The sequence below is a fragment of the Protopterus annectens genome, chromosome 3.part1, assembly GCF_019279795.1.
Source record: "Protopterus annectens isolate FY-2018-M chromosome 3.part1, PAN1.0, whole genome shotgun sequence".
Taxonomy (NCBI): Eukaryota; Metazoa; Chordata; order Ceratodontiformes; family Protopteridae; genus Protopterus; species Protopterus annectens.
In genome coordinates this window covers 1,645,456,262-1,645,482,980 of record NC_056732.1, presented here as the reverse complement: position 1 = coordinate 1,645,482,980, position 26,719 = coordinate 1,645,456,262, and the positions used below count along the sequence as shown (strand labels likewise).

The window sequence follows — 26,719 nt, the reverse complement described above, 5'->3', positions numbered from 1 at the left end:
TTAACAGAGGAGCACCTACTTGGCTCAGAAAGAGTACCACGTACCCAGTGATAAGTGAGGATGTTAGTCAGGATTAGCACAAGGGCATAACCAATGTGTTTTGAGATAGAGTTTCAGTTTGTTTTTAAAAAGTGTTATTGAGGAAAGCAGGGTCAGGTCACTAGGGAGTGAGTTCCAGGTTTTGCCAACAGTGTTAGAGAACAAGGAGTCACCGGCCATATTGTTGGTTTTGCTTAGTTGTACAAGTAGTTTGTTTGAAGAGCGTAGGGTCTTAAGATTATTGTAGAGGGTGATAAGTTTAGTAAGTATTGGGGTATTAGTAGGTTGATACAGGATCTTGTGTGCAACTGTTATTTGGTTATATAGTAGTTGGTTTGGTAACTCTAGCCATCCTAGTTGTTCTAGATTATGACAGTGATGGGTTCTGAAAGCAGAGCCAGTGGCAAATCTGGCAATATTGTTATAGGAGATTGCTAGCTTGTTAAGGTTATTTTTACACAAGTTAGTAAATATAGTAATTAAAACTTTGATGACCTTCCCCTCTGAACAAATTAAACTGATTTATTTGCTTCTGTATGAGAGATAATAATTACAGGTGAGTGACGAGGTGGCCTGCTTGGACTTCAGGAATAACTTCAACTTTGCACCGTGTAAAGGACTTCTGATTTTTTTAGGCACGCTGAGAGTGAGGCACAAGGCAATAAACCAGACTTGGAGCAAGTTACCTGATAAAAATGTAATGATCATGGCTGTTGTGAGGTAGAGTGGTACAGTGGTTATTGTTGTTGCGTTGTCTCATAGTGTTTGTTTCACCAGTTCGGTTCTCAGCTAGAATATCTTTTGTGCATAGTCAGCACATCTTCCCTGTACCAAGGGGAGGAACCCACTCATCTCTCCTGGAAAAGGGCACAATGAGTCTGTTAAATTTCCTTCTTGGAGCAGATTTGAGGATTCAGTCTTTTGACAGGGACCCATATATATATATATATATATATATATATATATATATATATATATACGGGTCTACTTTAAAACACTGAAATTTCATAACATTGAAATTCAAAATACTGAGACCATAACATCGAAATCCCAAAACACTGAAAACTCAGAACACTGAAAGTGTGCATCATAACATTGAAAACTACAACACACATGTAAATAACATCCCCTCCAGCTATAACAACACCAAACTAACACAAACACTTTTTACTAAGTTTCTTGGGGGGGGGGCCCTTGCACCCCCACCCCCGTAAATTAAATATACCAACTCCAAGATTGCACTACAATGGAAAAAAGTAAATTTCCTAACCTTACTGTATCACGATCACCATACAGAATGTAAACATGTCTAAATCACTTACCTGTATGGCCTAAAAACATGTACAGATTGGCAAAATAAACACTTTTTCCCCTACTCACTTCTCCCAGCATTTCTCAGAACACTAACTTAACTTCCATGAAAGCAACACTACCATATTTTACATGATAATCATGTTACAGTGGGGTTAGGAAATTAACTTTATTCCACTGTAGTGCGATCTAGGAGTTGGTATACTTAATTTACGGGGGGTGTGAGAGGCAGAGAAACATTAAAAAGTGTGTTTGTTAGTTTGGTGTTGTTATAGCTGAAGGGAATGTTATTTACATGTGTGTTGTAGTTTTCAATGTTATGAAGAAAAGTTTCGGTGTTCTGAGGTTTCACTGTTTTGCATTTTTGATGTTATGTTCTCAGTGTTTTGAATTTCATTAAGAAATGTCAATGTTTTAAAGTAGAGAGAGAGAGAGATATTTAGATCTTTATCTACATATCTATATCTATCTATCTATATATATATATATATATATATATATATATATATATATATACACATATATATACATATATATATATATATATATATATATATATATATATATATAGAGAGAGAGAGAGAGAGAGATACTGTATTAACTACAGCTAACCCTCAACAATTTAAATCACTGCTCAGGTCTCACCTATCTAATTCCTGGATTTGCTCTTGTCTAAATCCTGGTTGACCACTGTTTCTACCCTATTCTTCTAAGTGCAATCCTTACAACATATTAAGACTAACAACCTCATATCTCCTACTTCTACATTCAACCACTAACAGTGCGTGTGTGTGTGTGTGTGTGTGTGTGTGTGTGTGTGTGTGTGTGTGTGTATGTATGTATGTATATAAATATATATATATATATATATATATAGATACCCTTCCTGAGTAAAGACAGAGGACTGCTAGTCTGTCCTGATAACTAAGACGTTTGAGACCACTGATCTTTTTTACTTATGGATCTCTGCGGTATCTCAAGTTGAGTGAGACATTTAGATAAAATAAAACACAAAACTACTGTTACCTCCAACTGTAACCTAAAACCAAAATATGTTGATATGTTTAGACCAAAACATGCCAAAAGGTGTATTATATTCAATATGGGTCAGATAAGATACAAGTAAATGTGAATTAAGACATTTTTGGATATGGTGGAAATGCCTCTGAAATTAGATTAAAGGCTTTCCAAACTTCTGTAAAGACATGATGGTCAACAATAAGGAATTATAAACAGGAGTGCGTATATCCCTTATCATAATGTCAGATTGGAGAGATGTGTCACCTCTAGGTACGGGAAAATCCTTTGTTTACTAAAATAATCTATGCCACATTTTTTTCACATTTAATTTGAGGCATTAACTGTTAGCATGGTCTAAACCATGTTGGAACAATTGTGAGTCTGTGGAAGATCAAAAAGCACCTAACTTTCAGTCGTCTACATACAGATAGCCATAGGCCAGGAGTGCTGGCCTGAAGGTCTGCTTAAAAGATGGCAAAGAGGAAAGGACCTAACACTGAGCCCTGTGGTACACTACTGGTAATGTATTTCCTTTCAGAAGTAGTACGGTACCCGTGACTTCATCCACATGGGTTCTGGCAGACAACCAGTTAACTATTCACTACACAACACAAGGAATTATATTCAGATTTACTGGTTTGTCAGTAATGGCTGCAAAGGAAATTGTGTCAAAGGCCTTGGCGAGGTCCAGATGTGCTGGATATATTGTAAAACCGCTATCTCCTGCTTCAGTTCTTCGTCAAAGAAATTAAATAGGTTAAAGAAGCAGGACTTTCCTTTGCCAAAGCCAAATTGGTGAGGGTCCAGAGTTGAGATATTTTCAATGTCCAGATGAGATCTGTGATAAAATGCTCCACAGCTTTACATATCAGGCTAAAGAGACTAACAGGTCTGTATTTACCAGTGTCTGTGGATAGGCCACCTTTGTGCAATGGCATTGCTATGGCTGTTTTCCAGGCTTCAGAAATGCAACCAGTGGAAAAGCTTAGATTGAAGACATTATTTAAGGATCAGATATCCCATAATTTCCACTGATAATTAGGCAACTTGGTATATTATCAGGACCCATGGTCAAGGGCGCCCGCAGGCAGGTGCAAGGGGGTGCACTTGCACCCCCCTGGATTTTGACTTGCTTGCCAAGAGTCTGTCACATTAGCTTTTTAATTTAAAAAAAATATATACTGTTTTTGTTTATACAGACGTTCTTCTTTAAGAACGTTACAGTCGCGCACACACCTGTCACGTCATGCATTGTCGCACAAACAGTCTGGTATTCCTTTCATCCAGCATCAATTTTAAATACAACATGACATTCGGTTGTGTGTGTATGACAGCAAGTAAATGGAGATCTGTAAGAGATGTGGAATTCTGTGGGACAGCCATAGTCACCATCTGCAGGTAAGTGTTGAACCCAACAGTGTTATGTTTCTTTGTGCTCATTACTTCAGATCGGGCGATTAAAGGGTGAGTCGTGCTGGCCTGCGGCAGTTGCGACTGTGCCTCGGGCCAGCAAATTAATACTAGGAGCCCCCTCAGTGAGTTGAGGCTTGTTTTGTCCTGCCTGTCTTCAGGTCTTACATTTCGGTTTTTTTTCATTCTGATCCCCCTTGTCTGGGCTTGGGCTATGCTGCAGAGTGGAATTAGGTCCAGAGCTCCAATATGCCAACAGGAAAGAAGTTCAAACTTAGCAAGTACATCCCCTGTGTTGGCAGCAATGACCTTCCTAGTGGGCACCACAATGCTTTTCTTTGTTTTACGTAAGTAACACTGCAGCTGTTCACTTTAATAACTGAAGTAGTAGTGTAGCTAATGATTGTTTTGACTATTGCATGTATTCACAGCAACAGGAAAGATGCAACAAGATGTGGGTCTGCGTTGCCAGGGCTGGGGAGTGAGCTCCTGTTATGTTGTATTATAGTTAAAAATATTATGCTCTTTCAGCTTAGAGAAACAAGAATGCTTAAAAGTAAAGAGTGGTTGATGAAACAGATGTTATTTTGGTGTCATTAGAATCCTACCAGGTTAATGAATTCAAGTTATGTGTTTTAGTTGGAATTGGATCTAGATGTCAAGTCCAAACATGTTACACACGAATTGCTGACAACTTTTATTATAAAGCATGCATGACAAAATCACCCGTGCCAGTTAACATCTTGAGTGAATTGTTGGCCTAATGTTGCTAAATTGTGTTATAACTTCTTGAATGCGGTTGTTTAATGATTTGATCCTAAAAGTGGGCAGTAGAGACCAAAATAAGTACTGAATTAACTTTACCTGCATCAGGTGAGTTGGCTTTTAAACTGTAAAAAGGAAGCTGATCACATTTGGATACCTCTGTTTTCAGTTGTTTGACATATGCAGTTCACTTAGTGGCTAGTGTGCTTGTTAAGATGATCGACCGATTTACTTTTGTTAAGCATTATAATTCTTTTGGTGAAGGAAAAGTATGTAATCCTTTGATGTTTAATGGTACAACCACAGCAGACCGTGTGGTAGGAACTGGACAACGAGTCTAAAACAAACCTTGAAAAAAACAGCTTGGCAGTGTCAGTTTAATGAATTGTGTATTAATGAGTGACATTACAGTAGAATATTTTTAACTGTGAAGTAATTTTGTTTAGATTTTCTTTGGTGTTAGAAGTTCCTTTTAAATGTAGCCTATTTACATGGATTTTCACTACTTATTTAAAACACTGCAGTATAACGCGTTTGTATATATTGAATGTATGTGATGTTTGCATTGATTAACACTCTGGTGTAATGCCTTTTTTCTTTCAAAGTCATGTGGCATTTGTTCCATCCACTTTTTTCTAGCATGATACCAGGTGCATCGAAATTTGGTCTGCCAAGTAATGCTTTCTCCTACAATTCCTTGCTATGAACAAGCACTTGTGTACCAATTTTTTCAGAGTTTTTTTCTTTGTGTATTTTGCAGTATTCTGTACTTGTGTATATTTCTTATTTTTGTATCTCTTTTGAATACACTCACTTTTGGTCTTGTTTTCATAGTTTTTTATTTGTTGTTAGTATTTTAATTATATATCTCCTTGTGCAGAAATTGGATTCACAAACATGCTGTTGTCAAGTAAATTCTTATAGTTTCATAGTTTAGTACTAGGCTATCTGCCCTGGGGCATTTGCAAGCCTAGCCATAGAGATGTGGCTTTCGCCACCCCATGTAGTGGTACTATGGTGTACAGAATAAATTTAGAATACTGTGCCTTTGTCTAGTAGTGACACATTGAAGACCCCCTTACTTATTAAAATTAGTTTATTGTGCCTCTGTCAAGTAGCGACACAGGGGTGACCCCCGGGGTAAACCTACGATCTCCCATCCACTCGTCAAGATTTCTCTTGAAGAGAGTCAGTGAGGGGCTCTGCCTAACATGAACTGGGATTCTGTTCCAGAGTATGGGAAGCCTCTGAGTTATGAATCTGTCCCTCCAGCATTTTCTATTCATGTTTGTACTGAGGTTTAAATCTTTGGCTCTCGTGGTTCTTATGGATTTGGATTTTTTGAGGTGGAGCATGTCCATCAATTCCTGGTTGGACATGGCCTTGTCGTCAGGCACAGATCACCTCTGAGCAGGTGGTATGCTACTGAATAGAGCTGGAGTTTCTTTAGCCTGGTAGCATATGATATATGTTGGAGACCCTTGATCCTCTTGGTGAGGTACTTCTGGGGTCTCTCCAGCTGTTGTAAGTGCTGGGTGAGGTACATACCAAATGGGGCATTGTACTCAATCATGGGCCTGATAAGGGAGGAGTACAGGGGCACAATGACCTCCTTTGATCTGGATGTGAACCCCTTCATGATAAGGTGGGTGAGGTACAAAGTCTTTCTAACCACTTTGGCAACGTGGGTGTCAAATGAGAGGTCATTATCAACTTGGGTCCCCAGGTCTCTGATTACTTTTTCCGTACTCAGTGGGTTACTGTCTATGTGATAATTTGTGGGTACTTTGTTTTTCCCAAAGGGGATGACTATACATTTCTTGGCATTCAGTTTAAGGCCATGATTCTGGCACCAGTTGTCCGTTTCAGTGAGGCCTTTCTGTAGGATGTATGTGTCAGCTGGTGTATCGACTATGGCGCCTAGTTTGCAGTCATCTCTGAACTTTGTCAGCCACAACCCTCCCATGTTTGCTTTCACATCTGAGAAGTAAATGCCGAACAAGAAGGGTCCCAGGACAGAGCCCTGTGGGACACCACTTGTGACTGGCTTTGAGTCTGACATGGCTCCCGCAATTTTGACTTTATGGGTTCTGTTCTTTAGCCAGTTTGCGACCCATCTTGTGACATATGGATTTACATTTAAGCTGTTTAGCTTATCTATGATCCCTGAGTGGGGTATTGTGTCGAAGGCTTTAGCCAAGTCCAGGTAGGCTGTATGGACTGCCTTGCCCTCATCAATGGCTCTAGTGACTGTTTTGAAAAAACAACCAGGTTCAAAAGGCAGGATCTGCCCTTTACAAAGCCGAACTGGGTGGGATCAAGTGTCTGTAGGTCCCCAATGTCGTTGTTTATGAGTTCGTAATAATTCTTTCCATAGCTTTGCAGACCAGGCTGGTTAAGCTTATGGGGCGGTAGTTCCCAGGGTCTGTAGTGGAGCCTCCCTTGTGGAGTGGGACCACTGTTGCTGTACGCCAGTGTTCAGGTACATATCCTGTAGTAAGGCTAAGGTTAAATAACATTTTTATATGCGGGTTTAACTCCTCTTGGAGTTCATGTATCACGCAGCCGGGGATACCATCAGGTCCCATAGATGCTGTGTTTTTTGCTTTGCTGAGGGCGGTTCTCACCTGGACATCAGAGATGACAGGGAGGTTACATTCAGCTGGGATTAGTATTTCTTCTTTTGGAGGTGAGGGAGGGGAGAAATTTGCACTGAACCTGTCTGCCAGAATGTTGGCAATATCTGTGGGTTCTGTAAATTTTTTGCCGTTGTGTACTAACTCTGAGCATATCTGAGGGTTTCCGCTCAGGTTTCTAACATAACTGAAGAATGCCTTGTGGTTATCTTTAGTGTCCTTGGCGAATTTTCTCTCAAAGTTGGCCTTGGATGTTTTTATGAGAGAACGTAGCTTTCTACTAGTGCTGATCAGAGATGCATTCCCTTTATGGGATTTTACTCTGTCTTGCAGTAGCTTCCTTCTTTTGTTTTACAATTTGTTTATGGCTGGGGTCCACCAGACAGGGCGCTCCTTTGGTGGAGAGGGTCTTGGTTTTATTTGGGATTGCACGATCCATGCATTCTTGGAGATGTCCGTAGAAAGCATTTGTGTAGGATTCAGCATTGTGGGATGTGATTTCCATTGGCCCTGTGGGCTTAAATGATACCATCTCAGTCTTGAGAAGTGTAAAGTCAGCTTTTGAGAAGTTTCTCACTGTAGTCTTTTGTGCTGGGGGTGGAGGTGGTAAATGTATATCCAGGGTGATTAGTTTGTGGTCAGATCTCACCAGTGATGGGAATACTTCCGGTGTGGAGCATTTTGTCCCCATGTTTGTGATGATCAGGTCTAGAATATTATCCCCCCTTGTGGGAGACGTGACTAGCTGTTCCATTGCATTTGAGTTTATGAATTCCAGGAACCTTTGGGCTAGGGTGTTAGGGCTAGAATAGTGCACCCAGTCTATGTTAGGGTAGTTGAAGTCTCCCAATATGATGGTATTTGGTGAGACATTCATATCTTCCAATGTCTTCAGGAAGGCTGAGTGGGTTTCTTGAGATTGGGAGGGTGGTCTGTAACATGCAACCAGTTGTATAGCAGTTTTGCCTACAGTTAGCTGCACCTGGATGGTCTCCGATGCTTCATGAGTTGCCACTAACCTGGAGGTGTGGGTATCCTTGATGAATATGGACACTCCCCCTCCCTTTGTGGTTCGGCCTGGGTTTTTGGGCGGAAAGCATGATACGAGGTAAAGCCTGGTTGCGCTGGGGTGCTCTCAGGGGCCTTGAACCAGGTCTCGGTTACAACGCAGACATCGATGTTCTCCATACTGAGGAGTGCTTTGAGAGCCTGCATCTTGTCACACATCATGTATCAGTCACACATCATGTTTTATGTTTATTTTTCTGCTTGCAGCTGTGTTTAAATAACTTGACAGGATTGATGCCTCTTGCACTTTAACTGCGTTATTTGTACTTTTTTGTTTGACTCTGCAGCCACATTCTAGACCATTTACTCTGGCTTCCCAATGCCCTCTCTCAACAACAGTGTATTGTTTTACATAAGGTATTTCTCATGGTTTTGTTTGAAATGGAGTGCCTGTCAGATGTTCACGTCTGTAATGTGTATCCAATTTGCACTTTAATTTTCAAAGTGTACATGCTACTTTCTTAAATGTAGTTGGATATTTTTAATAGTAGTATTGTGTGTATGTGGTATTTTAGACTTCATTCCTATCAGCATATGTGATCCAGAAGGAACAGACAGCAGAATAGTCTCCACTGTCTTTTGGGATCATGGCATAATGATGCTTGGTGTAAAAGTGAGCAACACACGGTCCTTTTTATGTATTTAGATATTTTATATAAGCAGAGTTAAAAGAAATAAATTGCCTGGCATTTTGTCCTGCAAAAACATAACTTTCTAATAAAAAATAATTGAATAGGTCCAATATACCATTTGTCCTTGTCTTCTGGTAAAATCTTTTGTTACCTTGATTTATTGACTCTTTCTGGGTTTCCTCCCATTTTTTTCTATCACTTTGCGATTCATTGTCTTATTGTTTATTGGCGTTTGTAACTTTTTTAGTATTTTATGCTTCTGTTGAGTTCCCATAAGCTGAGACTCTCCCTTTTATCCCTCCTTCCCTCTGGCTAGTTGGCAGCAGTAACCTTGTTTTCTGCCCCTCTCCTTCATTACTTTTCCTTAGCCTGTGTACCTCATTTTCCTTATTCACACTTCCCCTCAGTTTTTTTTTCTTTTTCATGTTTTTATTTTCTGTTCTTTATTTCCTCTTTTATACCCTTAATTTATCCTCCTCTATCTTCATTCTCCCATTGTCTGTTGACCATGTAGCAGTCTATCTGTAGTTCTTAATTAAGTAACATGCATATTCTTGCAACCTGAACAAGCCTTTGATTTTTTTGTAGCCAACTAATCAGTGTTGCAGTTTGATAATTCCTTATATTGATGGTTATGCTGTTGTAGCCAACTATAGTATAATTAATACAATCAGGAAGGTGAATCAAAGAACTTTTGTATGGTTCTAAAAATGTGTGCAAGGAGCCTATGATTTGAAAACAGCCCAAAGGTAAACTTATCCTGCCACTGGCCAGATGCATTTTTTTTGAATGTGGGTTTCATTGCTGTTTCAGTGAATGTGGGTTTCAAATGTAGAGAAGTTTTAATGCTAAGTCTGTTTTCATTGTAAGGCTATTGCTTTGTTTAGGTTTAGTAAATGTCTATCAGTGTTTGTGTTATAACATTTGAAATAAAAGTTGTAAATTAAATCCAAATATCTGTAATCATTGTAGAAGTAAAGCATAAAACAGTATGCATGCTGAGAAATTTGAACAGTGTCTATGGCAAATAGGGAGAAATAGCCAAGTAATGGGACACTGGAATGGCTTCATGGGCGGGGCTGCGTGAGTGGGTGGAGCTGTGTGGGCGGGGCTCTGGGTTTGCACCCCCCTGCAAAAAATCCTGCGGGCTCCCTTGCCCATGGTTGAGGCGCACTTAGCTTTTGAGAGGGCAGGGAGAACTTATTCTATAGTAATAAAGGGAGTGGCTGGGATTGTGAAACATGTGGAAAAGCTATAACTATAGGTAGAGCAATAACTGTCCATTTTGTCAGCTAGGATATTAGCTATTTCCACTGAGTCAAAGTATACAGTATTACTGTGGACTAGCTCTGAACATTGCTGGGTATTAGTTCTTAACATCCTTAAATAGCTAAATAAAGATGTGCAGCTATTTTTGGCTTTAAGTACAAATCGATGTTCATACTTAGCTTTGAGCTTCCTAATGGTTCCCCTTAAGCACTTTACTAGTTTGGTTAAGTGTTCTTAAGGTAGACAGAATGAGAGCTCTTGTAAGCATCAAGCAAGTTCTTTCTCTTGTTATATAATGCATTCACATAGCTGTTCCACCAGTGTTTTTTTTTTAACCCAGCAATTGTTAACAGCATTATTTACCTGGGCAGTCCACTACAGTTACGACCACAGAAGGGCCACCTTTTCAGTTGTCATTGGCCAGGGTTCATCTGAACTGACAAGGGAGCAGGAATACAAGCACATGGCAGCGGTTGATGATATCCCAGCAGATGTTCTGACAGGTACCTTGTGCACATGCTAGTGTGTGTGTTTGTGTGTGTGTGTGTGTGTGTGTGTGTGTGTGTGTGTGTGTGTGTGTGTGTGTGTGTGTGTACTGGACTTTCTCTGACAGGAATTACTTCAGTTAAAGAGGTGTTTTGTGGCAGTAAGTCTAAATACAAGTCACAGTTGTTATAATGTACTAGACTTCCATTAAAAGGCGAATCTGGGAAAGATAAGATAAACAGAGTTGAATCAGGCATAGTTCTGATATCTCACCTTATATGACTTCAGGGAGGTAGACAAGGAGGACTCTGGAGGAACTCTTACACTGGGAGTAGTCATTATTCTCCGACCGTGGACTCCTGAGTGAGGGACTAGAAGGATAAATCATACAGCAGTTGGCAGTTCCAACATTTTACCAAAGAACACACCTAACCATAGATTGTGATATTCCATTTTTTACTCCGTTTAGGCGCAAAGCATACAGAAAGAGGTTTATGGAATTTTTCATTGGCCAGGAATTATTACAAAATATGTGAAAGGGTACTGCAAGCCATGTAAACAGTGTCAAAAAAGTTGGCAAAGCAGGAGACAAAGGCAAGTCTGCTGGGGGTCATTGTCTGTTATCAAGAAATCGTTGCCTTCTCATCTGATCCTTTTCCTTATATTCTTTCTTTTGTTTTTTAGAACATTCAGTTGCGCTATTATTCTTTCTTTTGTTTTTTAGAACATTCAGTTGCACCTTACTTTTGTCTTCTTCTGGTTTGATTTCAATTTCTGCTCAACACTGATATTTCGAAGAGGCCCATACCTCCTTCTGAATGAGGAATATATAATCTTGGTATACACCGATTTTTATATATTATTTGATAAGCATGAAATATTCTTCTTGTTTTCCTGTCCAACTGATCCAATACATTTTGGGACTAGTCAATCACCCAAAAACTGTACGTTACAATAGAAACAGCAAATTAGTTTATAACTTGGACTTTGCTGCTAGATGTCAGGGCTGTTGTCAGTATTAATTTTAGTCTTATAAAACATTCCTTACTGAGTTCTGTTCACATTTTTTCAGGTTATATTATTGATTCTTCATCACTTCCCAAATATTTTATACAATCCCACCTGCTCAGGTTTCTTTATATCTCATCCCTGTCCCAGATTGACATTTTCTTGGTGCTGCAACTTTCCTGCTTTAAATATTGGTTTGGCACCTTTATCAAGACCAAATGACATTGTTATATCATCTGAGAAAGTTTTTATACTTTCCAGTTGTGCTTCCAGCTCCTAATCTGATGAACTATACAGTTTTAAATCAACCACAAAAAGAAGAGAAGTCTTTACACTTTGCTGTTTTCTGGGAGCTAAACTGTAACCATGATTTAATCTGTTAAGTAGACAGCTTAATGGATTAAGGGCAAGACAAAAGAGCAGCGGTAACAAAGAGTCACTGTGGAATATCCCCCTTTGAATTTTTATCCCCGGAATAATAATTTGTCCTTTATCATGGCTTAACTGCAAAGTGGTTTGCCACTGTTTCATGGTCGCTATAAGGTTACCGATCAATGTAGGGTGTATCTTATACATATGTAAGCACTCCTTTGTCCATGAATATGGGATGCTGACAAATGCATTTTTTTGCAATCTATCCATGCCATACTTAGAGTCTTCCCCTTTTCACAATTCTCCGTTATGACTAACAACCAATGATCCTTTGTTAACATTACTTTCTTCTGTTACCCTTTTGTTCTACTGCCATGACTGAGTTTTCTTCTAAATGGCTATAAACATCAATTCCAGTACACAGTTTATTATAGTTTATAAATTGATGGAATGCAAGTTGTCTATAGTTTTTAGGATACCTTGCAGGTTCACTCTTAAGCAGGTGTACCATTTTTCCTGTTTTTAACCAGGTTGGTGTCTGTTCGGGGTGCTCATATAAGTAGTTCTGCTCAGAATTAAATCTTTGTTTACAAAGATGTTAACACTTTTAGGCAGAAGCTGGGTACTGCATCTGGACATGGGGTTTTTCATTTAAGAACTTTTCTTAATTTTGCTCCAATTTCCCTGGCCATTATTTCATCTCATTTCACATCCTATACATTTGAACTTCCTACTGTTTCATTCAAGAGCTTTGTTACATTCCACAGGGTCTTCACAGATATTTCTCCACAATATGTTTATTTCTTCTTTTTTTCGTGGTGTTTCCATTCCTTTTGCTTTGTTTCCCAATTGTCTATAAAACTTTTTGGGGTCTTCAATGACTTGCTTATTTTATATTTATCCTTTATATTTATCTGCATATCTTCTAAGTTTTTCTGTCTCTGCTGATATCTTTAGTTTATTGGTTGAAACAGTGTACGATAGATCCGGGTCTGTTCTAATACTGCTTGTTGCTTGTATTACTTCTATCTTTCTTTCTAAGTATTTTTGTTGATCTGTTCCCTCTTCTATACTTTTTAAACAGTGACATTTCTTGTCTTAAGTTTTCTCTGATACTTCCATATCATCATTTTTTTCTCCCCTTCCTTATTCTTCTTCTCTCTCGAAATTCTGGGCTTCTTGCATAACAGTAACAATGCATAATTTCTTTCTTATCCTCAACAGTCCACTTTATCTTTATGGGTCATTACTGGCCTGTCAGTTTTTGGGGTCTAGTACTTCCTTCTACAATTTTAGCAGTATAACAACAACCATTTCAATAAAGTTAATCTAATTCTGTCTGTTGAATAAACACTTACAGACTCCGAAGCAGAGGAATCTGAAAAATACCTCTCCTGTTCACAACATGGACAGTCATATATTCAAATACTACATATAACTTTTGATATACAAATTCTGTTAAAGTAATCAACTGTAGCAATGGCTGGAATAATGACCTCGAAGTATACCAACTCTCTTTAAAAACAGAGACTAGGAGAACTACAGCAAATGCTTCAACACTGCCCGACCCTCCCCACCTGAATGGGGAATGGATAAAAATACAGAACAGAGAGAGTTTTTTTTTATTTACTTCCTATGTTGGAATCAGGGAATGGAATTAATCCAAAAGACCCCATTTCAGCCACAGGTCAAGTTAAGGAAAACTAACAGAAAAAAAACTTGAGTTTGTAATACAAGGATAATCGAGTAGGTTAAAACAGGACTATTATAAATCTAAATGTGTCTATTTCTGTAAGGATACTACTGTAGATTAAAACAGGAGTATTAAAAATCTAAATGGATCTATATCATGTGATTGAAGGCTCATTTGACTTAATCAAAAAGTCACTGAACACAATTTACTGAAAACTCATTTCATTGAATTTCAACTGACAGAAAACATTTTTTACAACATTTTGTAAAAATAAGTTTGCAGGGTCAAAGCCTCCTGCAACCCTTAAGTGGTGGAGGGAGAGGTGCTTTACCCCTTCCACTCCCCTTGCTAATATATATATATATATATATATATATATATATATATTAATTGCATGGTTACACAACAATGGAAAAAAAAAAGAAACACCACAAACACTGAACTAGTGCTAGTGCACAAACACAAACGTATACAGATCTAAAAATACAACATGCCAGTGGCTACTACCATTCCACACATGCTCTTTTACACTCAGCTCCCTAATAACTCCTGTAAACAGAAATTACACAATCTCTATGCTATTCTACCAGTTGTGACTCAGACAAATGAGCATACAGTCAAATGACACAGACCCGTCTAAATTCAGCATGACACAAGAAAAATAATTATTCAAGATATAGTAACTACATAGACATACAATGTAAACTTAAGTCTGAAATACATCAAGTAACTACTGGAGGTCATTAGGAAAAGTACTGATTTATAATATGACATTTTGACTTATTTAAGTAATGTGAGTCCTTCACAGTATTTACACAGAAATCTACCAGAAAAGTTACTATCTTGAATTAAGTGCATTCCCAGACTACTACTGGCTGTGAATTTTAAATTTTTGTGTGGAGAAGTGAAAGTGAGTAATCACTGGCTATGTATTTGTGTAGTGACCTTTCTAGCAGAAGTACATTGGTCTAGTCTCAAAGCATACACTAAAGCACCTAGCCAAAGAAATCTGCAGAGGTACAGTTTTACATGATGGTACAGAATGGATTTTTTTATCTGTGACACAAACAACTTCAAACTATCTCAGGATATGCAATGGATGGACGTTTCAGAATACATTCAGTAATCTTACCTTTAAAGCAATACGTTCAGAATCTGACCCATTCAAGTCCCTCTGTACCGCATCACTTCTCAGTTCTGCTCTCAGCTTTGCTGCTTCTGCCTCAGCCAGTTTTAAACTTTTTTGCAATGTAATCTTTTCCCTGGACCACATTTCTTTTTCAGACGCAAGGCGTGCTTCAAAAGTATTTTCATTATCAATGTGCCTTTTAAAAGTCTTTAGTAAAAGGAAATATATATTACAACCCTTTATTCTGCTTGCAAAGAAATGACCATACAATCATAAGCTTTATTTTAATTTCAGAACAGCTAACCATTTTGAAGTTACTTCATGACTAAAACTACTAAAACCTTAAACACTACAGAGACTTAATCACAGCAGTGTATACCAAACTTTACAGTTGTAGCATTTAATCTACTGTACCATTAATCAACTTAAGAATACAAAATCAGTCATTTATTTTGACAATTTGTCATGCTTCTGAGATTCTCTGTCCAACATTTACTGTAAGAGAGTTCTGCAATATTTGTAATTTGGTAACCATCAAAAAGTTAGCAAGTAAATAAATAAATGACTTACTAAATAAATAAATAAAAGGTTCAGGGTGGGTGTGTAAACAACAAAAAATGAGCAACTGCACACCAGCCCTCACTTATGCCCAAGCCCACCTGGGTACAGTTAGCGGCTTGGATGACTTACTGTCAAGGAGGGATGTGCATGTGTATGGGGGCGTGTTCCTGTCAGCGATCTCTGGTAGTTACTGGAGACATTGACTTAGGGGGTGTAGTCTAAAGAAAGGACGGAATACAGTCAGGACATGGCTGAGCTGCTGTGGAGGTGGGGCAAAACACCAAGAGTCCCCATTGCATGCCCACCTCTTGACAGCAACCACGCAGACTGGCAGAGAGGAAAATGGGTAGGTCAAAAAACTGAACCCACCCCACACAGAGTAATGGCAAGATTCCCCCAGATGCTCACCGGTTCCTCGACCAGTCCTAACTTAATCGAGTAGGCAGGAGAGATAAAGGAGAAACTGGCAGAAGGCCAGAGGACAATCCAGGAGTGCAAAAATGGTCCAAAAAATAAGCCAATGTACTAGATGACTTGTAAATCAAAAAAATTAACAATGAATAAATTTGTTCATTTGTTCCTAAAAAGGCCACTGACAAGGAATTGTTTAGACTCGGTTCAAAGGCTACAGGGCTGAAAAAAGACCAAAAAAAGTAGACATTAAAAAGCAGGAAATGGTGTACTTGAGGGTTCAGTGGGTTTATTCAAAGATGACTAAGCCTCCAAAGACAATGTTTTGTTGCTCCTGTCCCATATTCCCATTAATTGTCATGGGCATACACAAGGCTCATAGCCACTGCTAATTACATCCTGCATGTCATATGACCACAAAATCCGAATAAGACCATCTAGTAGTATCTATATAGAAACACTACCGGATATGTTTGTGACAATAGCTAGACAAACATACAAATGATGGATGTAAATAGCTTGGGCCTGCAACTTAGAAAAGCAAACTTAACTCACATGTGGCACCAAGATAATGCAATACTCAAGAAGTAATTTCAATATAACCATCAACTATTTAAATATTTGACTGCACTGTATAATGCACATACATGATCTCCAGAAGGTCCTCTGCGACGATAATGTTGGAGCTCCTCCTCCAGCTTAAGGATAATGTTCCGTAATTCATTCTTCTCCTCAGTTAGTTTGCTCACATACCCTGTTAGCTCTGCATTCTGCCTCAGCAATCGTTCAGTCAGGGAGCTAGAACTGCCACTGGTTGTTTGACCCAGATCATGCTAGAAAGATGGAACAGAAAACAAAAAAGTGAAGGGAATGTAGCTAACAACAGTAAGACGAGACACAGAGTGTACATTATTGCCAAGTCAAAAGCATGCAGTTCCTGAGCTCAAGGACATTTTCACATATCACAACTTATATATCAACCTATGCTGGTAGAATTGCATACCAAATTAATCTCAAGAGGGACAATTTATTTGCAGAATTCAAGATGCTAACAACAGAACTCTGAAGGCATCAGTATATGCATCAGAGCAGTAGAGTTTTACACCTACTTAATGGAATGCACAGCACTACAAACAAGGGCAACACAAAGATAGTGAAAAAAATATATGCAGTTTAAGTATAAACTGCAACATTTGCTGGTGAAACACTACCCAGTGTATTGCTTTTCTACTTAACAGCCATAAGGCTTGATACACGGCATATGTAACTGTAGCGTTAAGGACTGTGGAATGTACAACCAGGAGTAAACAACATTAGTCTGAAAAAAACTGGACAATCAAACTTCAAAGGTACATTCCAAAAGGAATTGTGATTATTCAAATGACAGCGAGTAACAGCAAATGGTGTGTGGACATCATCCTTCAACATAATCAGGTACAACTTATTCACTGACAATATTTAGAGTCTCTACATACTCAGCAAAACAGGCACCATATTATTTTCTTTTAAAAGAGCATTCGTTCAACCATTTCTTTTAAGTTAACTGTTGGACTAGCACAACAAACATCAGAATAAAAAAATTACTCATAAAGCTCTCTTCCTTTCTGCTCAGGTTTCAGTCACTCCTCTCCTCTATGAAGTTCTTCATGGTCAGCTTACATCTCTACTCGACTGTGTCTCTTAACCTTCCTTTATACCCTTATACTGCCTGTTCCTTACATTAAATGCCCCAGGTAAGCACAACTCCAGCTCAACCATAACATCCATTTACTTCAAACAAACATAACATTCAACATCTTTCCATACATATATTATTTTATAATGTTTACTGACTAATTTCAGATTTATGTTCTTCCAACATGGTCCTTGAGGACTGTTTGTGATGTGTTAGTGGTATGGTTACCTTTACAGACGGTTTCTCATTTATGTTGCAGCCTCAATGCAAACAATATCAAGAGGGCAAGTCAACATCTTCCCGACCATTAGAACATACTCTACTTTGATCTTACTTAATTAGGTAGCTGCCTTAATTAAATATCACCCCCCCCCCCAAAAAAAAAAAATAAAATGGAATGGCAATTTCGATCTTCCAAGCATGTGCACAACAGCAGAATCACTGACCCAGGTAAAGAAAGTGAAATTGGCTGCGTGATGCTCTTTCCTTGAAGCCGAACAGCTTCTGCTTTTCTATCATCCAACATATAGAGAGGGAAAAATCAGTGAGACTTTAGCATCCCTATTCATGAAGGTAAGGTTTCTCTGAGTTTATTTTGCTCTTTCTTATTTTTCCTGAGTACAGGTATCAATAAACCACTAATCAAACCATCCAAATGAAAGTAATGGAAAAGTACAGTTGAGTATGTAAATCTACCATCAAAGTAAATGTTTGCATTAACAATGTTGCAGGAGCCTAAGCTATATGACTTGTATTCTGGCCAAGGATATAACAGCTGGCCAGCTTCAGGGCACCTTCTAAGTGCCCAAACTGTCTGTCAGCTTGAGATAAGCTAACTAAAAGACACATTTGAGAGCTAAGCCTTTAAGAGCATTCCTGCCAACAACAGATGAAGGCTGAGCCCTGAAAGGACAACGTTAGGAAGAACAAAAACAAACCAATAAACAAGGGGAATGGAGGGAGGGAGTGGCTACTGCAGCATGGATCATTTGAATATCTACGGTTATGATAAGTTTGTTTACGCAACTGTACCAATTTCCTCATACCGATCAATGCTGCAGTAGCCTAAGTTATATGGGTAGATGACCATGGCTTACAAATTTTGGCAGGTGGAAGCAGAACAGTCCAGAAGCCCCTGAGAATGGTCCTAGCAAAGCCTGATCTAGACCTAAAGAAGGACTCAAAGTTTTTTGTGCTGTGCAGATGTATGTAGAGAAGATCAAGTTGCTGTTTCTAGAGTACGTCCAGAATCCAACCCTTTCCAAAAAGCAATAGATGAAGACAAGACCCCAGAAGAGTGGCCTGGACCCGGCCTGCAATAGTTCTATTGTGGCAACTATAACAAAGGGTAACAGCCTTTGACAAACATTTGTCAGTCTGCTTTGAGACAGGCTGCCCCTTCTTAACTACACAAGAAATAAACAACTGATCCAAAAATATGCAAGATTTGTTCTGTGAAGATACTACCTGAGTTGACTGTAGACATCCAAGGTATGGAGTATCCTTTCTACTTCATTTTTAGGTTCAGGAAAGAAAATGGGGAGAAGGATAGTTTGGCTTAAAGTAAAATCAGTACCACATTAGCCATAAAAGAAGAATTAGTTCTCAAAGAAATCCTGTTCCTGTGGAAAATGAGATATGGTAGACTTACCATAAGAGCTTGTAACCCTTCTTGCAGAGCAATCAGTAGAACCATCTTAAGAACCTCAATTCAGCTAGGCTAGATGTTTCAGATGTAGCAAATGCTAGCTTCTCTAACACAAAATTAAGATCCCAAGGAAGGGCCACCACATTTCTTGGAGGCTTCTTATGCAAAACCCCTTTCAAAAACATTCTGACATGAGAATGAATTGAACTGGGCAGACATGCTGAATGACCTATAAATGAACCTTGACAGAGGAGTACAAAAGGCCACAGGATAGTAACTCACACAAATATTATAAAAACAGAGAACAACTCACCCTGAATGGGTACTGGTTATGCTGTTGAAACCAACTAGAAAACCTTTTCTACTTGCTAATATATGATTTTCTAGTAGCAGCCTGTCTTGCCTCCATTAGTAACTGCTGCACATCTTTAGTAAACAGGTGTCTTAAAGGGAATTAAGACCCTATCATCCAGTTAGTCAACTGAAGTTGATTGGTGTTGGGGTGTATCAAACACCTCTATTATTGGGTGACTAGATCCAGTCTGTGAGGAAGCTTGTGGTAACTGTGCCTGGCAATTTCCGAAAGAAGGGAGAACCAAGGTTGCCTGGGCTAGTAGGGAGTCACCTCAGTGATTTGGGGGGATTCCTTCTGATTCTACAGAAATAACCTGTATATTAGGGGAAAAGGGCAGAAAATCATACAGAAACATTCCTATCCAAGGAAAAGAAAAGGTATCTGTCCTTCCAGTCATTCTTGTATGAAATACTGGAGCAGAATCTTGCCAGGTGATTGTTCAGACAGGGGGCAAAGAGGCCTGCTTGAGGAACTCCCACATATAACACACACAACAATTCTAAGTCATAAATCAATCTATTCTGTCAATTCTAAGTCATAAATTAAGTTCTGTAATTGTAAAAAAAATATTTTTTTTACAATTACAGAACTTAAAAAAAATATAAAAACACAAGAAAAACACCACCACAAGCTTTATTAGTCAACTACATGGAAAAGTGACCTCAATCCTCCCCCCACCTTGAATATTCCTGGCTGAGATTCTATGTACTTTCCTTGAATGCACTACAAGGATTGCTCTGTAGCCAAGGATGGGAGGAAATATATAAAAACACAAGAAAAACACCATCACAAGCTTTATGTATGTGTCCCAATTGCTTCTTCCTCACCTAGTGTTAAAAGCATTTTTTGTCTTTTTTTTTTTTTTGCAAATTAATCTAGGCTGTGGTGTGCACATGTATTTCTTGGCTCATTAACCCTCCATTATCACCACCTTTCTTCCACCCCCACTGAATAGGCATCTCTCTCCCTAGTCTCTGTATCACTGTGGCACCTAACTCACTTCAGGAAAGTGTGCTAAAGGCTAAGACTTTGCTGCCTCCCTCTCTCCTAAAACAAAGATTCTCTTCATACATTTTCAACATCTGTCTTTACTCACCTAGTCTCTCCACTCTAAACACTGTTCTCACTGATGAACTTAAGTGCAAGCCCCACTGATAGTCTTTTTTGAAGCATAGGGGTCTTCTGCTCCTGGCTCTGCCCCTGCTGTATATACATCTCTCATTCTTTGTACACCGGCACTCTTCTCTACCCAAAATGTTTTCATTGTAAAACTTCATCACTGTATTATCCCCTTTCCTTTCAACTATTCTTAACATTTGCTTTCTCCCCCACCCCTTTAATCTGTTTCTTCTAACACTTTTTTCTATTCATCTGCCCCTTTAAACTCCTTTAAACTTTTCTCTAACACCTGCTTCCCCTCGCCCTCTCCTTCTCTCTCTACTCACATCTCCCTTCTGACCCCACCCCTCCCATCCCAGAGTTGCACACCAGAGTTTACTCAGTACTCTGAAATCCTTTGGAGCCTTCTTTTAATCTTTCTCTTGTCTCTTGTCCCAACAAAGCCCCCTGGCCCTCCGAGAAACTGTGTGCTTGCCATGCAAGACATTGCATTGAATTGTCTTGTTCATTTATCTCTTACTAAGCCACCATATACACAAGTTATAAGTACTACTTCCCTGCTTCCTAATAAACTGCTCTTCTACTCCCTCTGCTAGCCCATCTGCATTTAGAGTCCCCTTTCCACTGGCACAGCTTCCAAATTGCAACAAGCTGTCTTTGTAGTTTACATTCTCTCAGTCAACTTGCCTAAAGCTGTACAAACTTCCACACGTAGACCCCCTTCCCATGGCTACACGTTTTGCCTCACTAATCTTCTGAGTCTACCTCCTAGAGTAATGGCCTGATAGCCCTCATTCCATAGTTATAAACAAAGTGTAGTTTACTCAAATAAATGGACACCCAATATAGTCACTCTGTACTACTGCCTTCTAACCCTAACCATACTTACTGATTCTTTTCTTGGTCTTTGGTCTCTACTCTTCCTGGACGGTGCAGCCCCACTCCATTCACCCTCGCTAACGCTCGGGCTCACTTCACTCCCCTACCCCCATTCCCACCCACCCCCACTTCAATTACATTTATTCTCTTTCCACTGTAGCCACACCCCATAGCCCCACCTCTACCCAATCAAACACCCTTCTCTTAATTTTGTCAAATACCACACCCTTCTCCCAGCTCTCTCCACTTAATATTTCCTCCTCCCCAAAAGTCTACCTATCACACTGATTGCTATCTTATTTCTCTACTTGCCCAAACCCTAATTTACTCCTCTTAACTAAATCACCATCCCCACAATCAGCCTATCTCCTTTACTTCTATTGACTCCCCCAACCTACCTAGAGCCATTCTTACTGTTCTCTACCCTCACCCAGTCAAAAAATGACTACACTGCCCTCCTACTCTTTCTTAACTAGATCCTCCTATCTGAACCCATCCTCCCACTTCAACACTATTAACAATGCTTCTACACTTTCTCCTCTTAACTCCACTTCTTACAATCCAGACTTTTTCCACATCCTTACACCACTCCTTCCTCAGTCCTCTAGCCCCACCCTTCCTTACAGTTACTCTAATAACTCTACACCAAACTCCTTCCACATATTTTCTTCTCTATTCTCCCACCACTACATACACCTCTTCAGACTCAAACCATTCCCACACCATACTACCCCTCCAAACTCAAATCAAAATTTCTTCCACTTCACCCCTTGAAGAATGCTCAATTCTTCCCCTTCCTTTCTGTACTTCTTGCAGGAGACATACATCGAAATCCTGGTTCACTAACCCACTCCTCTGATCCCTCTACTCCACCTACCTCCACCCTTACCCAAACACGCACTCAACCTCTGCCTACCCCTTCTACTAAGCACCTAAAAATTCTATTTCTCAATATCTGTAGCACTGTAAATAAACCCCCTGATCTCCACTCCTGGCTATCATCACACTATCCTGACATACTCTGGATCTCAAAAACCTGGCTAAAACCACACACATCAAATATAGAAATCCTCCCCCCAGCTACAATATTTTCCGCCAAGACAGGTCTTCTAAAAAAAGTGGAGGGGAAGCTATCCTCTACTCAAGCAATATCTCTCTACACCTACTTCCTTTTTCCCTCCCAAGCTTCCACCCAGCAGAAATACTCATAGTCAACTATAATCTAAATAACCACAAAAAGATAGCTATAGCCACTATCTATATACCACCCGGTAACAATATCCCTACACTTTAACTCTTTTTAGCCTGGATCTCCCAAACCATCTCCTATGAAACCATTACTGGAGATGTCAACAATGACTGGAATTCTCTCACCACCCACTCCCCCAAAACACCAGCTTTAATCTATATGGCTTCACCCAAATGATCACCACCCCAACTCATATCAATCAAAAATCTAATACCAGTACCACCCTTGACTGGATACTTACCTCCCACCCCGACCGATATCTTAACCCATCTATTCTCCCTGACACATTAAGTGACCATCGCACAATCTCTAGAAATCTTCACCTATCTCAACCTCTCAAAACTCGCATATTTAGAGACTGCCCCAACCTATCTAAATTTAGCCCACATTCTTTTAATCAAACTCTATTATCCATTAACTGGTCCTCACTCCAGCGACTCCCCCTGGAAGATCCAGTTCTGACTTTTAACAACATCTTCCTTAATGCTCTTAGCTCCCTAGCTCCTACTAGAAAAGTATGTGTCAAAACAAACTTCACACTGTGGTTAACTAAAGACACACTTTCCCTCATGCAAAAAAGGGACTCCGCATGGAAAACCTGGAACAAACTGAGAACCTGCTCCACCCTCCAGCACTACAGAACACTTCGTAATGCTACAAAAAACAACAAAAAAAATCACCCTTGACAAGAAAAACGTTTGCATGAATCCTCAGATAAATCCTCACTCCAACCCCAAAAGATTCTGGAGTACTATCAACAAATTCCAGAACCCTGGTAAACCCTCCCCCAACCCCTTTCCAAACTGCTCCCCCCTAGAAACTGCAACTTCCCTCAATTCCTTCTTCACAGACTCCATACAAAAACTATTCAAAACACAAACACCAACCACAACCCCCTCAACCACATCTCCTTCTCTATCAAGCCTATTCACACATCTGTTATTAGATCTCTACTCTCCAAACTTAAACTCTGCTCTCCCCAGTAGATAATCTACCCCCCAGTTCCCTCAAAATAGCAGCTCCCTCTATAGCCTATCTTGTCTCCATACTTATTATTCACTGAATACAAGAAAACCTGGTTGCCCCAAATATGAAAAAAAAAATCATACATTATTCCTTTACACAAAGGCGGCAACTCCACCGAGCCCTCCAATTTCAGACCTATTGCTATCCTGTCTCCTATCTCCAAATTCCTAGAAAAATTTATTCACAAACAACTCATGGCACATATAATGGAAAATAACCTTCTAACCCCTACTCAGCATGGCTTCCGTCCCCACCACAGTACCACTACTACTCTACTATCCTCCATTAACTGCATCTCCTCTTCTCTAGATAACAATAAACATGTATCTTCCCTCTTTCTTGACCTCTCTAAGGCCTCCGATACTGTCTCACAAAACCTCTTTCTCTCCAAGCTCTCCTCCTTTAACCTCTCATCCTCCACTCTTAACTGGTTCTCTTCCTACCTCTCTAATAGAACCCAATCTGTCAAATGGGTGTCAGCCACATCTCCATTCCTTTCCACTCCCACTGAATTCCACCATGCTCCATCCTTGGCCCCCTACTATTCAATGTCTTTACTAATGACCTCATCCAATCCTGCCCCACTTTACACTTATACAATATGTTAATGAATCCACAATTATCTTGACTTCAGGCAATCTAACCCACCTACATGCCCTTACTCAAGACACTTTACATTCTGTCGAAAAATGGCTCACTACTAACCAACTCCTACTTAATCCTAACAAAACTAAACTTCTTCTCTTCCTTCCCAAGTCTCTCCAACACACCAAATCCTCCTTCTCAATCTCCTCCCTAAACAATACTACTATCATGGCTGAGTCTAACACCAAACTACTAGGAGTACTCATAGATGACAAACTTAAATTTGATACCCACATCCACACCTGTATCAAAAGACCCATCAGAAACTCGGACTACTATACAGAAATAAAAAATTTCTTACACAGGACTCCAAAGTATCCCTAGCCCAAGCCTACCTCCTTTCTTCATTACTTTACGCCGTCCCTATCTTCACTAATCTCAATAAAATCCTCTTAAATAATCTTGAACTAACTTGCAATAAAATCACCAGGTTTGTCACAAACTTCCCCTAGTTCTCTCAACACTGCCTTGCCCTGAAACTTAACATGTTACATTGCATCCTGCTACAACCCTCAGCTTGCCCCTCTCTATCATCTATTGTCTCTCCCTACATCACTAACCGTGAACTTCGTAGCTCAGACCAACATCTACTCCAAGTATCAAAACCTAATAAAACCATAGGTAAAAGTCTTTACAGTCATGCAGTCACTTCATCCTGGAACAGGCTCCCTCGCCAAATCAGAGCTCTCCAAAACACTCTCAACTTCAAGATTAGCTTGAAGAACTACTTAAGTAGCTCCTGGTACTGTCCCTGTTACCACTCCTGTTACCACCCCACTTGAATTCTCCCTACCTTGCTACCCTCCCCTGCCATCCATACCTATAATACCCGTTTCCATCCCCTATAACTCACTCACCTAACTGTAAACTTTTACACCTCCTTTCTCTGTACCTTTAGAACTCCCACCCTCATCTTTCCCTTCATTTTCCCAACCTCTTCTTTCAGGTCTTGACTCTATGCTACTAGAATGACTGGCCTTCCCTCCTCTCCTTCCTCCCTCTTCTGTCATTCTCCCATTTAACAGCCATATGCAACTATAGGCAACAACTTATGTTTTTATATTAATCAGTAAATATACCTTTTCAAGAAAGGCTAACACAACCAAGATTTCTCTCTTTACATCTTTTGCTCAATATCAACACTCTTCTTCCTTTTTGCATACTCTAACAAATTTGTAAACTTTTTTAAATCACATTTGTAAATAAAGTTAGTAACCAATTGTTTAATGCATACTGTGGACATTTGACATATGTAACTACTGTAAAATGTATACTGTGGAGCTTTTCTCCTCGGGTCTCTGCTAAAAAAGGGCACCTGCCCAGACAGATCAACCCGGTTAACAAATGGCAAATAAATAAATAATAAAATTAATCAAGTTAGCTAAAAAAGCTGAAGCGGACACAGCCCATAATTGGTGGGACATTTTTACAGAATGGTCTGCAAAAGGAAAAAAGTTGTTAGACTGAATTATACACCCAGTTCTGGTAGTAATGCTTGTTATCATTGTACTAACTGTCTGGAATTGTGTTTTAACCTGTTGTATCAAAAGAAAGCTAAAGGTTTTGTTTCCTAATGTGTTTTCTGTAAACATGATGAAAATTATGATCTGACCAAAGAATGCATATCAATGTAAACAGATTTTTTTTGTGTTTTTAAAACAAAAAGGGAAATTGTTAGAATATACCAAAGGGTTAAAACTTTCTTAGCTGAAAATAAGAAGAAAATAGTTACGTTTGGCATCCATACTGTCTAATAATTGTTCTGTGACTAGTACAGCTGCAAGAAAAACTGCAGATAAGAATGAATTCTTGACCAGTACAGCTTCAAGGACGACCGGAGACAAAGATGTCTCCCCAAGTCTTGAAGGTTGTCACATAATTCACCTTGAAACAGAACAAAAATCAGCTTATCAACAGACTGCATGACAACAAGCAGACTTCAAAAGATTCCTTTCATAGACAGGATCCAAATGGTACAGAAAGTACTATAAAAGGACTGTAAGATTAAATGGTGTTAGTTCTGGTACTTTGTAGGAACATCAGTTCCGAGGTAAATGGAGTATCAAAAAGCAAACATTGTACAGTAAAAGCTGTAAACTGTAATGTATAGTACATGTCTGTTATATATGCAAGTTATTTTATTAGTAACTGCGCTTGAGTTTCTTAAAGTTTTGCAAAGTGCCATGATAATTAGTTTTTCACCACCAAGTGATTTCTCTTCTGACAAATGCCAGCACTGGTATCTAAAACGATGAGGGGTTTTGGAACTCAGACCAATGTGACTTCAGACAGCACTTTATCTTTCTTGTGTGT

General features: G+C 39.3%; 1 protein-coding gene across 4 annotated transcripts in view; it reads right to left on the bottom strand.

The window, feature by feature from the left end:
• AKAP9 (A-kinase anchoring protein 9) overlaps positions 1–26,719 on the bottom strand; it is a 3,155,794-nt gene that overhangs the window by 187,051 nt on the left and 2,942,024 nt on the right. For all 4 annotated transcript variants that reach the window (XM_044067665.1, XM_044067666.1, XM_044067667.1 and 1 more), the window contains 2 exons: positions 16,458–16,643; positions 14,842–15,045 (listed from right to left, as the gene is read on the bottom strand). In XM_044067665.1, the coding sequence (XP_043923600.1) occupies positions 14,842–15,045; positions 16,458–16,643 (390 nt within the window). The remainder of the gene's footprint in view (positions 1–14,841; positions 15,046–16,457; positions 16,644–26,719) is intronic.